Source organism: Aotus nancymaae, unplaced genomic scaffold, assembly GCF_030222135.1.
Source record: "Aotus nancymaae isolate 86718 unplaced genomic scaffold, 86718_ANA_hifiasm-v0.15.2.pri h1tg000014l, whole genome shotgun sequence".
Taxonomy (NCBI): domain Eukaryota; kingdom Metazoa; phylum Chordata; class Mammalia; order Primates; family Aotidae; genus Aotus; species Aotus nancymaae.
In genome coordinates this window covers 86,231,974-86,246,080 of record NW_026988425.1, presented here as the reverse complement: position 1 = coordinate 86,246,080, position 14,107 = coordinate 86,231,974, and the positions used below count along the sequence as shown (strand labels likewise).

The window sequence follows — 14,107 nt, the reverse complement described above, 5'->3', positions numbered from 1 at the left end:
TACTGTCTTTGTCTAGAATTGTTATCAGGGTAATACTGATCTTCTAACATGATTTAGGAAATATTCACTTCTGTTTTATTTACTGGAATATATTGTGTAGAATTGGTACTGATTTATTTTTAAATATTTTGTCCAGTGAAACTTTCTTGTCCTGAAAAATTTGTTTGGGAGATTTTAATTACAAATTTATTTTCTTTAATAGTCATAAGACTATTTATATTGTTTATTTTATATATAGTGAGTTTTAGTAGTTTGTAGTTTTTAAGATCTCATACCATTTCATCTAATTTATATAGTTTATGTGTATAGGGTTGTTGCTATTATTCCCTTCTTGTTCTTTTAATCGCTACAGTGTCTGTAGTGATGTCCTCTGTTTTACTGTTACCTATTAAAGAAATTTAACAATGAGAAATAAATGATTTTATTTAGTCATATAATTTTCTTTTGAAGTACATATTATTTCTTTATGTGGATACATATTTCTGTCTAGTATCATTTGCTTCAACCCAAAGAACTTTCTTACCATTTTGTGTTGTGCAGGCTTGTTGGCAATAAATTCTTTCAGCTTTTCTGTGTCTGAAAAAAAATCTTTATTTATTCTATTTGAGATGCTTTTGGTTGGCATAGAATTTCAGGTTGATGAACTTTTTTTTGTTTAGTTGAAATATGTTGCACCATTGTCTTCTTGTTTGCATAGCTCCTAAAAAGTCTTCTGTTATCTTTGTTTCTTTTTTCTCTGTCTTCTTCTAAGATTTTATCTTTTATTTATTTATTTCTTTTGAGATGGGGCCTCACTCTGTCACCCAGGCTGGAGTGCAGTGATGTGATCTCGGCTCACTGCAACCTCTGCTTCCCGGGTTCAAGTGATTCTCCTGCCTTAGCCTCCTGAGTAGCTGGGATTACAGGCTATTTATGAGGGATCTGCCCTCATGACCCAAACACCTCCTACTAGGGCTACCTCCAACATTGGAGGTCACATTTCAACATGAGATTTGGAGGGGACAAACATCTGAACTATGTTACTTCCCAACATTGATTTCATCTTGGAACCTACTTAAAATATATTAGACAATTTGACATTTTTACATTGGTCAATGATTTTCTTCATTTTTAAACTATTATTTTTTCTCTGCTTCATTTTGGATAATTCTGCTGTTAGATTTCAAAGTTCATTGATCTCATCTTCTAAAATTATATGTGCTGTGAATATTTAACAGTCTTTTTAATTTTAGATAGAATTTTTTTTTTATATATAGAAACTTAAAGTTCTTCCAATTCTCACTTTGATATATTAATGATTAAACTTTTTTTTTTTTTTTTACATACAGATCACATTGAAATAGATGTCTTTTCTGCTAATTCCTGTATCATTTCTTGGTTTATTGATTGATTTTCTTCATGCTTATGGATCATAATTTTCACCTTTTACATGCCTTATGATTTTTTATAGATCCCAGATATTGTAAATTATACATTATTGGGTGCTGGATTTTGTTCTATTCCTTTAGAGAATAAGTTGGTGCTTAATTTTTGTTTTACTTTGCTTTTTGGTATTCTTTCTTTTTGAGATAGAGTCTCGCTCTGTTGCCTAAGCTGCAGTGCAGTGGCATGATCTTGCCTCACTGCAACATCCACCTCCCAGCTTCAAGCAAGTCTCTTGCCTCAGTCTCCCAAGTAGCTGGGACTTCAGGGGCATGCTGCCACACCCGGCTAATTTTCTATATTTTAGTAGAGACGGGGTTTCACTGTGTTGCTCAGGCTGGTCGCGAACTCCTGAGCTCAGGCAATCTGCCCGCCTTGGCCTCCCAGAGTGCTGGGATTATAGGCCTGAACGACCGTACCTGACTGTTTTTTGTTTTTCTTTTAAAGAATGTTGGGCTTTGTTCTGTCAGGTATTTATATTATTTGTATCTTTTTTTTTCCTTTGAGGCTTGTTTTTTAGTCTTTGATGTGGCAGTTTTAGAGTCTCCTTTCTCTAGGACTAATTCAGCCTTCTACTAAGGTAATATCCTACTGAGAACTCCGTCTGGTGGTTCATTTATTATAAGGTCTTTCTGTTCTGACTGATGGGCATACGTATTTGCAGCCTTGTGTGTACTTCAGGAATTGTTCAGCCTACTGCTTTCCCTGTCCTTGGGTAATTTTTTTCCTTCTGTATGCATGGATAAATAGTCAAAGACATGAGTGAATCTGTCTGAAATTCTGCCCAGTAGTCTCTCTTTCTAAACAGTTTCCTCTGCTGTCCTTCTCTGCTTCCAAATCCAGCCACCTTGGATTATTCAAATTCTGATCTCTGTCTCATCACCTCAGCAGGATCTTCATTCTTTGTTTGGATTCTTCCTTCCTGCTGGGCCTTAAACTGTCTCCATGCAGTAAGCTAGGGCATCGAGGGGTTTATGTCATTTATTTCTTTTTCTCTCGATTCTGGCTGCCTGTTGTCCAACCTCTGAAAACTGTTCTTTTACATGTGTCTTCCTGCTTTCCAGTTGTTAAAGGAAAGTGAAAATAATTTGGTTCCTCTTACTCTATTTTAGTGAGAAGTAGAATTCCAGTAATGTTTTAAATACTCATTTAGCTAATACAGTTTTTAAAAATAAAGATGTCAAATGGTACTTTCTTTATGGTGGTGAAATAGACATAATGTAAAACTTATCATTTTAACTGTTGTTAAATGTATAATTCAGTAGCATAAAGCATTCACATTGTTGTACAGTCATTACCACCATCCATCTCCTGAACTCTTTGCACCTTGCAAAACTGAAACCCTATACCCATTAAACAATAACTCCCTATTCCCCTCTCTGCCCAGCCCTTAGCAACCACCATTCTACTTTCTGTCTCTATAAGTTTGATGACTTTAGCAATCTCATAAACATGCAATCATATAATATTTGCCCTTCCGTGCCATCTTATTTCACTTTGCATAGTATCTTCAAGGTACATCAGTTTTGTGTAAGAATGTCTTTCTTCTTTAAGGAAAGATTTATTACAAAGAATTGACTCACACAATTATGGAGTCTGAGAAGACTCAAGTTCTGTAATCAGCAAGCTGGAGACCCAGGAGAGCTGATAGTAAAGTTCAAGTCAGGAGAACTGATGATATGAGTTTCAGTCTAAATCTGAAGGCAGAAGACTGATTTCCCAGCTTGAAGATATAGGCAGAAAGAGTGACTTCTCCTTTACTCAGCATTGTTGCTCTATATACACTTTCATCCAGTTGGATGAGGCCCACAAAAATTGGGGAAGGAATCTGCTTTACTAAGTCTACCCATTCAAATGTTAATCACATCCAGAAACATCCTTACAGTCACACCCAGAATAATATTTAATCAAATATCTGGTTACCTTATTTCTCATTCTCACATAAGATTAGGCATCATACCATTCACCCATTTATGTACACTTGGGATACTTTCACCTTTTGGCTATTGTCAATAATGCTCCTATGAACATTAATGTACAAGTATATCTGTATGAGTCCCTACTTCCTTTTGGGCATGAAATGGTATTTTTATATAGTTGTTTTATATGCTTAGTTGAGGTTTAGAATTCTAGTTACTGGATCACTTTAATCACTAGAGCCATGCTTTTAAAAAAAACAGTCATGTCACTTCTGATGCATGTTTAGGTTATATGGATTCAAATCTATTATATTTTATAGGTGATCAAAGAGATTTTCAATGGAAATCTTTCATTATACTTGATTTTTGTATAATCTGCCTTTGGAACCCAGTCTCGGGGTAAAACACAGCTTTACAGTATTGCTTTTCTTTTACAAAGCAGAAAAGTAATCTCTGACAATTCTTTTCTATATGTCTTATCAATGCTAAGTAAATAAAAATATCCATGTCAGGTTCTCTAGTTGACAGGAAGAATTGAGAAACGTCTTTTTACTTAGCTGTTCATTTTATCATTCAAAGGAATGTTTTGAGCAAAGCCAAAGCACATTTTTGTATTCATAACTGTTTATTCTATATAATGGGAGAAAAGGGGAGCTAGAATATTATAGCATATAGAATTGGTATGGTGATTTTGAAAGAGCACAGAGTTCTGTTTTGAGAGATATGTTTATTTTATTAATCCCATTTTATTACTAAGCTAAGATTTTAGACAAGCCATTTTACCTGAGTTTATTTTCTTGTCTGAAAGTCAGTGAAGATGATAATACTTGTTACTGTTTCATAGGATTGTGATGATCAAATGAAGTAACGTATATGAAGTGCTCTGAAATCTTTAAATTGATATATAGATGTTAAGGCTACATTTTATGGACTAAGCTGATAGGTACAGAAAAGAGCTATTAGAAGCAACATGTGCTCATGTATGGACAGTTTCTATGTCTGATTAAAAACGTTTGTAAGTTTTGAATTGTAGATGACTGTGAAGTAAAGAAATCTCATTTTGCCCCAGAACCTCAATTCATTGAAAGAAGTAAAGTGAGAATATTCTAGCCACTGCAAGTCAATTTTTGATATTAAAACGCTTCTATCTTTATTTTGAAAAGATTTATAAGGCGGTAAGAACTTTACTAATGAGAATAATTGTCAGCATATGTCCCTTTTTAAGGCCAGTATATGCAACATTTTCATCTTACTAGAGTTTACAAACATTTTTTATATTGAGGATAGTGTATTTTTGTGTGAGTTGAATTTGATATAAGAGTTTTTAAAGAGTGCTAAACAGTGATTCTTTTAATGAAGCTTTTGATGGCTTGTTTTTGTGTTCTACAGAGAGAGGTTAGTGACTAGAGGTAGACAAAACACTTTTTTCTCTAGCATATTTTGATGATGTTCTATGCAGAAGGATTTGTTATATTTCTGTGAGAGACAGAAATAAAGTGTTATTTCTGAGATACTTCTTTTGTAGGAAAGGGACTGGTTTGCTTCAAAACATATTGTAAGAGCTTTTGTCTTCAAGAACTTGAGTTAGAATGCAGAAGCTAAAAACCTAACCTTTATTTCTTGATTAGACAAAAATGATTTCACATCTGTTTGGAAATGAGTAAATTTGAAGTTTTAAGTTTTTTGTATGATTTTAGAAATGACTCTTTGATGACAGATAGTGAGAACTTTTGCCTCATCCTACAATATGAACCTAAAAGATATTAAATGCTTGTTGACAGACTGATTGTAGGGCTGGTACAGGAAAGATACAAGATGAGGCTGAAGCATCTTTTAATAGTAGAAAGTAAGGAAGTACACAAAAAGCAAAAGGATAAGAGCATGTCAAAAGGACACAGGAGGTATCTGAAAGAGCTTACAATAGTCATGGCTGAAACAATTTGAGGAGCAAAATAAATGATGTAGTATTGGATTATAACCTAAAGTATACAATGTGTCCACAAGTCCATGCTGATATAAATGTTATTGAATAATTGTGTAAATGGATGAAGAGAGATCAATCTTCCATACAGAATAATTACAATAATATATGAGATGTTTTTTGCTGTAGGAGGTAGAGCATAATTCCTCCTCTTTCCTTGAGGGCAGGCCAAACATAGTCACCTCCAAAGAACAGATTATGGAGAGGGAAAAATAGTAACTTTATAGTGGAGAAGACTGGAATATAGTACCTTAATCAAGTAATGAAGGTTAGCATCATTGGTGATGTCCTGTTGATAATCATGTTTCCTTTGCCATGATCTGTTGAGAATGGCAGTTGATCTCAGTGATATTCTTTCCAGAAATCATAACCCTAATCTAATCATAAGGAGAAACATTAGATGAAGCCAAATTGAGGGTCATTCTGTAAAATACTTGCCACATAGTCCTCAAAACTGTCAAGATCATGGAAAAGAAGGGAAAACTGAGAATTGTCACAGACCACACAGACTGGGGAGAGATAATAATTACATGTAATGTGGTGTCCTGAATGGAATCCTGGAAGACAAAATGGACATTAATGGAAAAACTGGTGAAATATGAATAATGCTTGGGCTTTAGTTAGTAGTAGTATACAAATATTGGTTTATTTATTTTGGTAAATGTACCATGATGTTATAAAATTTTACTAATAGGGGAAAGTGAGTAAAGGGTATAATACACTCTTCGCACTGTCTTTCAATTTTTCCGTCAATCTAAAATTACTGCAAAACTCGGCCATGCGTGGTGGGTCATGACTATAATCCCAGCACTTTGGGAGGCTGAGGCGGGCAGGTCACTTGAGTCCAGGAGTTTGAGACCAGCCTGGGCAACATGGTGAAACCCTGTCTTTATGAAAAATATGAAATATAACCCGGCATGGGGGCACCCACCTGTAAGGCTGAGGTGGGAGGATCATTTGAGTCTGGGAGGCAGAGCCAAGACTGTACCACTGCACTCCAGCCTAGGTGATGGAGTGAGACTTCATCTCCAAAAAAAAAAAAAAAGAAAAACTCCTTGACAGAGTTTTGTTGGTTGGTTGCATGGAATCGGAATCAAATGATGTGAAGAATAGAAACTATGTAAACTAATTTTTGCTAGTTAGCATGTTTTATTTTAACAATTTCCCCCTAAAAATGGAATAATATGTTATATTCATACTATATATTTATAAGTTTCTTCATTCATAAACAGTCGTTTCAGTTATATATAAATTTGATGACTTTTTAAAAGTCATATTAATGTCTGAAAATTTTAAATTAGATTACTGAGGTACAAATTAATAGCTGTCTGTTTTGAAGGGAAGAAGTTAATAGTTTAATATAATGATGTTTAGAATCTGAGTTGTGGTTGTTTTTAGAATTATGATTTTGAAAGTGCTTATGTTAATATTGTGCTTGATCATAATATAGTATTTTGGGAATTCAATTTAGTAGCTTTATCAGTTGAAGCAACACATAAAAATTAATAGAACAAAAGAATACTTTAAATTAAAATATAACCTTTGTTACAAACTATGAACACGAATGTAAGTAAATTTCATATTATTTCTTTTCTAGATTTATTATCAAGGATAGATTTGGATGAACTAATGAAAAAAGATGAACCGCCTCTTGATTTTCCTGATACCCTGGAAGGATTTGAATATGCTTTTAATGAAAGTAAGTGGTATATCTACATATAGTATTTGCAAAATTTATTTGACAATGCTCATAGAATAATAAGACAGATATTATTTGCTACTTTTAAAGGCCAAGTAGAATGTTTTCTGTATTCTTTTGAGAAGTAAGGACTTATCCTTGCATGGTGAAATTCTTCATTCAAGTGAAAGAAGCAAGTAACAATTTCCTGTAGTTGTCAAGTTATGTAAACTAATGGTCATGAATTTGATTCAGCTTATGCATTTCAACCTTGAGTGTTCAACTCCCTGGTTGACATGCATAAGGATAAGAGCAATTTGAACTCCTAATTAAATTACAGAGAAAGATGCTACTGTTTCACATGTTACTTAAAGTATCTGGCAATAATTATCTGTAACAGTGTTTTAAAGTAGTTTTCCATGATTTTTCAGGCAACATCCTTGCTTTAAAATTTATTAATTCAGTTCTGAATAAAATAACCTTTACACTTGGGATGTGGAGGAACATACTATAGATTGCAAGGATATTTCTGGAACAGAGAATCATGATTCATTGGATTAATAATAGACTGTTACACTTGAAGGGTAATGTTATTACAGGGTATGTGCATTTGAGTTGTAGTTTTCTATTGGTTGATCTGCATTAACTAAATTGATATTTTGTCATCATTGTATTAGTGGATATTCCTTTCCAATATTAGTTACAGATAATAAGACTTATGGTGACAGTCATTGTGTACTAAGATGTTTAGTTTAAAATAAGAGACTAGAAACTTTGATCTTTTCTCTGATATTAATTTTTATAGTTTTTAGTAAAAGTTATTTTATGCCAACAGAAGTAGTAATATTTGTTGCTTGGAGGGGAAGGGTAGTTTAAGCAATTGGCCTGTAGTGTGTTTTTCTCCTGATTTATCCTGGGAATACCCCTGGGGAAAAAATCCTGTCTAGGGGCTGAGTGGCTTGGTCTTTTCTCCTTATAAACCTGCTGATAATTAACTCACTTAGTAAATTAGAGTGTCCGGACACGGTGGCTCATGTCTGCAATCCCAGCACTTTGGGAGGCAGAGGTGGGTAGATCACTTGAGGTCAGGAATTCAAGACCAGCCTGGACAACATAGTGAAACCTCATCTCTACTAAAAAATTTAAAAATTTAGCTGGGCATAGTGGCATGTGCCTGTGGTCCCAGCTACTTGGGAGTCTGAGGCTTGATAATCGCATGAACCTGGGAGGCGGAACCTGCAGTGAGCCGAGATTGGGTCACTGCACTCCAGCCTGGGTGACAGAGCAAGACTCCATCTAAATAAAAATAAAAATAAATGTAGACTAATATTTGCTGTGAGGATTCTTTTTCTATAGAATATTTTGAGCAGGATGACTGGTTTTAGATATGAGAAATGTTTCTCTGAAGAATATCACATAAGCAAGACAACTCTTACGCACATAAAATGGAAATATTTTATAACCCAAATGCTCACCAGGGTGTGAGGTTACCTGTATGCATCACATAGAGACCTCATCTACTTTGAGCCAGAGAGTGGTATACCGTGAGAGGAAAGGACCTGGGGGAAATGACTGGATGCTGCAGACCTCTCCCTGCCTTGCCTATGCTGCTTGATTCCTTCTACCCTTGAAATTATTAGTAAAGCTTAGTTATTATCGGTGAAGATCTTCACTTTGTGTGAGTCTGATTTGATAGTCTGAGCCTGTGTTAGCTCACTGCTTGTCTCCAATTTTCATTTGACATCTTACCCGTATTTGAAGACCTACTTGAGAAATCTCACTGAAACCTTCTGAACCTCTTCTAGCCCACCGAGAGTTTTTATTTTTCCAAAATAATTCTAGACTTCATTGTCTATACGAATGGCTGTTGACAAATTTTAATCTTGTTTGTTTAGCTTCCTGAAAAGTTGTTTACCTTCTTAATATTTATGCCTTTAAGCTTCAGGTAACCTCTAAGCTTCTTGAGGATGGGGGCCATGTTCATAGCAATAGCTAGCAGAAGTCTTGATACATATTAGGCCTTAAAATATTGTTTGTTTGCTTTAGATTAGAGAGATGAAGGTCAAGAAGAATAACTTTTGAGTACTTGGGGACCATTCTTAATCTGTATGTTTGCATCATATTGACATCTGAAGAAAAAAATCTAATGAAAAAGATAAACTGTTGTGTGAAAGTTATTTTAATTTTTTATCAGACGTTCTTTGTTGTACTGTCTATATTATTGTAAATATACTTTGAAGTATAGCAGTGTTGTTTGTTTATCTTCTCAGAGGGACAGTTAAGACACATAAAAACTGGGGAACCATTTGTTTTCAACTACCGGGAAGATTTGCACAGATGGAACCAGAAAAGATACGAGGCTCTAGGAGAGGTATGTCACATACACTACTTTAATTTGTTTTTCCCAATTTCAAATATTAAGAGTAAAAGTTTTGAAGATGCAGCAGTTTATGCATTCTTTCTACAAAATATGATTCAAAAAAGGTTTTTGCTTTTTTTGTTGTTTATTTTTAGTGGTTATGTTAGAAGCATATTCTCAATTTAAAAGTTTCTGTTTTTAGGCCAGCTGTGGTGGCTCACACCTATAACCCCAACACTTTGGGATGTCAAGGTGGGAGAATCACTTGAGGCCAGCAGTTGGAGATGGAGTGAGACCAGTCTGGATATCATAGTGAGGTCATATCTCTACAAAACAAATTAAAAAAATTAGCCAGAAGTAGTGATGTGTGCCTATAGTCCTCATTACTTGGGAGGCTGAGGTGGGAGGATCACTTGAGCCCAGGAAGTCAAGGCTGCAGGGAGCTGTAATCATACCACTGCACTCCAGCCTTGCTGACAGAGTTAGACCCTGTCCCCAAAAAGAAAAAGCTTCTTTTTTACACAAACATATACTTCCCATGATTGTAATATTTTGGATTGAGTCATTACATAAGAAAACAAATTTATGCAAAATCCTAATTTGATTTTTTAAATTTTGTTTGGTTTTTGAGACAGGGCCTCACTCTGTCACTCAGGCTGGAGTGCAGTGGCATGATCTCATCTTACTGCCTCCCAGGTTCAGGTGATTCTTGTGCTTCAATCTCTGAGTAGCTGGGACTACAGGCACGCACCACCACACCCACCTAATTTTTTTCTGTATTTTTAGAAGAGATGGGGTTTCACCATGTTGGCCAGGCTGGTCTTGAACTCCTGACCTCAAGTGATCCCTCCCAAAGTGCTGGGATTACCAGCGTGAGCTACTCCGAGGAGCCTAAAAATATTTTTAAGAGGTTGAATCCCCTACTATGCCAGAATGAATAAGTGTTCTTTCAGGTGTTTATTTGTGTGAAGAATATTGACATTTGGCTAATAAGTTGAATTTAACCTACTTATATTTGACTGGATAAAGGAGTAGGCCTTGTGAACATTAGGTATTTCATATGGTACTGCTTGTAGGAACCTTTGAAAATGTCATTTGCCATTTAGATGAATAGTTTGGTAAAGTGAAAAGTTTTACTCATTCTGTGTCATATTAAGTGCCATTTTTTAATAAAAATGTAGATGGATACGTAAGTTTAGTGTAATAATTAGTTACATTAGTTTTCTAAGGAAAAACTGAAATTTCTGCATTTTTTTTGTTTTTGAGTGCTAAAAATGAATTACTTGGTTAAACTATCACATAAAGAATATATGGTAATGTAAGTATAATAGCAGAAACAATATATCATTTTCTGGGAGACAGTTCTTGGATCTTCTGCATTTCCATATGTCTCTGAGCAAAGGCTTTGACAGCTTTTGCTCTGGATCGTCTTTTCAAGGACAGCTATATAGGAAACAGGCTTTAAAAACAGAGGTGTGTCACCCTCCAAGGCAGTGGGCAGATTTGTTTGCTGTCCAGGATAAAAAGATAATACCCCTACATCCCCTCCGCTGACAGCAAAAGATTGCTAGGAGCCCCTTTAGAATACTTTTGATAAATGTACCATGATTAAGGCTTTTGCGATTACAAAGTATTTGATAAAAATAGACTATACATGGTGTAATTTATTGGAAGATATTAATAGTTATGTTACAGGACAGGGGTCCTGTTTCAGACCCCAAGAAAGGGTTCTTGGATCTCACATAAGAAAGAATTCAGGGCAAGTTCATAAAGTACAAACAAGTTTATTAAGAAAGTAAAGGAATAAAAGAATAGCTACTCCATAGATAGAGCAGCCCCGAGGGCTGCTGGTTGCCCATTTTTATGTTTATTTCTTGATGATATGCTAAACAAGGGGTAGATTATTCATGCCTCTCTTTTTAACTATATAACCCTATAGGATAACTTCCTTCTTTTTTTTTTTTTTTTTTTGACGTGGAATCTTGGTCTGTTGTCCAGGCTGGAGTGCAGTGGCATGATCTCAGCTTACTGCAACCTCCGCCTCCTGGATTCAAGTAATTCTTTTGTCTCAGCCTCCCAAGTAGCTGGGATTACAGGTGAGTGCCACCACGCCCAGCTAATTTTTGTATTTTCTAGTAGAGACATGGTTTCGCCATGTTGGCCAGGCTGGTCTCCAACTCTTGACCTCAGGTGATCCACCTGCCTTGGCCTCCCACATATAGGGTAATTTCCCGACATTGCCATGGCATTGGTAAACTGTCATGACGCTTGTGGGAGTGTAGCCCTGATGGCAACCATAGGTCACTCTCATGGCCATCTTAGTTTTGGTTGGTTTTGGCCGGCTTCTTTACTGCAAACTGTTTTATCAGCAAGGTCTTTATGACCTGTATCTTGTGCTGACCTCCTATCTTATCCTGTGACTTAGAATGCCTTGTCTAGGAATGTATCCCAGTAGATTTTAGCCTCATTTTACCCAGCTCCTATTCAAGATGGAGTTGTTTTGGTTCAAACACCTGTGACATTTCCACCCTCCCTTTTATAAGAGATCCCTTAATCCTAAGGGTTGCAGAGGGACGAAGATCCGTCTTCTATAACTTTCTTCAGGCTGAATAGGGGTGATGATATTACTGCCTAACTACAAGGGTCTCTTGTATTCACTGTAGAGAGTATTCGGAATAGAGAGGAGCTGTCAGAAAGCATTGGTATGGGTCATTCATGACTCTTGAGGTGATATCTGGAAGATTAATAAGTGTTCAATTTAGGAAAATATTGAGTAACCTTATTTTGCATTCCTACACAAAGAGTACAACAGCAATATATTCCACAACAGTAAAGCAAAATCAGTAAAATTATCCCAAGTAACTAAATTAGAAGGTGTTACATGAACTGGGCAACTGTTGGAACCAAGCTGAGAGGAGGTTGCTAGTCAATTCCAATATATGCCCAGAATTAGAATGCTGATCCAGATTTTTACACTACTCAACCCTCTTGTTTCTTCTGAGTAGTGGTCAGAGATGACTGGTTCATTCACAGGAATAAGTAGGGTTAGCCAAAATTGCAGAAGCAAACTTAAAAACAACTGGTAAGACTAGAAATTAATAACAAGTGTACCATAGTTCTTGAAACATAATTTCTCTCTCCAGTTTCACATTTTTACTAAAGACAAATCATGGTGAGACCAATTTGCTTTGGTATACTTGGCCTGATTATTTGTATAAAGTGCAGCAAGAACAATTATTTTTCACTTAGGCTTTAAAAATTGGCTTTGATGGAACTCTGTTCCATAGGGAATCTCAGATAAGACTTTTTTAAAGTCAAGTCCAGCTTGGATTTGTATCCTCAAATACCTATGAGTTGGGTAAATTACTCTCCTTTTGAGGTCCCAAGATAACTTGGGTCTCCTGAACCTGTTAGGAAGTGACATTGTTTATTTGCCACAGGTCAGAAACCCTGTACAGGGACTGTGTAGGCAAGGAATGAGGCCAGTTCTGCAAGGGGTGTTTATTGGCTCTATAAGTTAAATTTGATTCCTTGAAGGAAAGCATGCTGTTCCAGTCAAAGACTTGGTAAAATAACCGGTTTTTCCAATTTTGTCCTGGGCAAAAGAAAATAGATTTTTACTGCACTTATGCAAATAACTATATTGCTATAAGTTAAGAATACTCACAACTAGTTTCCAAATTTTGGAGAAATTAGGTAGAGAAACAACTGTGTTCCAAATTTTGCTCAAAGGAGTATACTTTACTCAATTGCTAAAAGCTGTAAATAGCTCAAAAGAAAAGTTTTCTTGACTGGAAAACAAAACAAAGGATCAGCACTGTTTCAAGCAAAGTTAAAGATTACTTTAGTTTTCTGTTGGTTCAGTCTATTCAGGTAACTTATGTTCTGCTTGATATTCAGGAGCACTTCAGGTCTCCATGAAAGTCCTGAAAGATTTTTTCCTCTATTCTGGTATCACAACACCTGTTAGAGTCCTGTAGTTGATTATAAACCACTTTCTAAAGAGGATTAAAACAAGACAGCAGTTGCCTGTGGATGACAAAATATTTTAGCGCAGCCACAGTCAAAAACACAATTGGCAAAGAAATTTGATTACCTCTGTGGCATGCAGTGATTTTATGTAACAATTATAATTATTACTGATGACCTATACTGAGGCATATCAGAATTACAGGATCTTAACACAATTTTGTGATACATACTAATAACAAGTTTATAGAAATATAACCCAAAGGAAAAGTTAAATACCACTTCACATTTGATAATACTTCCTGTATGACTTTTGTACCAAATAAGCCAAATTTTACCTTTGAATTACTGTACTATTAATGTTATATCCAATTCTTAAGAAAGCCTTATAGACATATCTACCCAATTTTAATGTTTGACCATAAGGTAAGATTCTCATAAACTTTTTATAACCTTTTACAAATGTTTGTTAAAAGCAGATCTTTTGTTAAAGAGATCGGTGCTCTAAGAAAAGCCTGTTGTGCTTTTATTCCAATGTGCAGTTTACAGAAAAACCAAATAATACCCCTTTACTTTAGCCAATATGTTCACACACAGATTTTTATTTATTAGATTAATTTTTTACAAACCTTCCACAACTTGCTTAAACCTTCAGTTTTGTTCCATCTAACTTAAAACAGTCCGTTGTATCTTTAATCTAGGCAGGAAATTCACATTCCCATGCTTTCTTATAATCTTTTATCAAAAACAGATTTCACTCTCTTTACATGCCTTGCGTG

General features: G+C 35.4%; 1 protein-coding gene across 15 annotated transcripts in view; it reads left to right on the top strand.

Moving 5' to 3' along the window:
• The window catches only part of ARB2A (ARB2 cotranscriptional regulator A), a 508,497-nt gene that overhangs the window by 56,368 nt on the left and 438,022 nt on the right, over positions 1-14,107 (top strand). For all 15 annotated transcript variants that reach the window (XM_064376141.1, XM_021665393.2, XM_064376139.1 and 12 more), the window contains 2 exons: positions 6,920-7,021; positions 9,271-9,371. In XM_064376141.1, the coding sequence (XP_064232211.1) occupies positions 6,920-7,021; positions 9,271-9,371 (203 nt within the window). The remainder of the gene's footprint in view (positions 1-6,919; positions 7,022-9,270; positions 9,372-14,107) is intronic.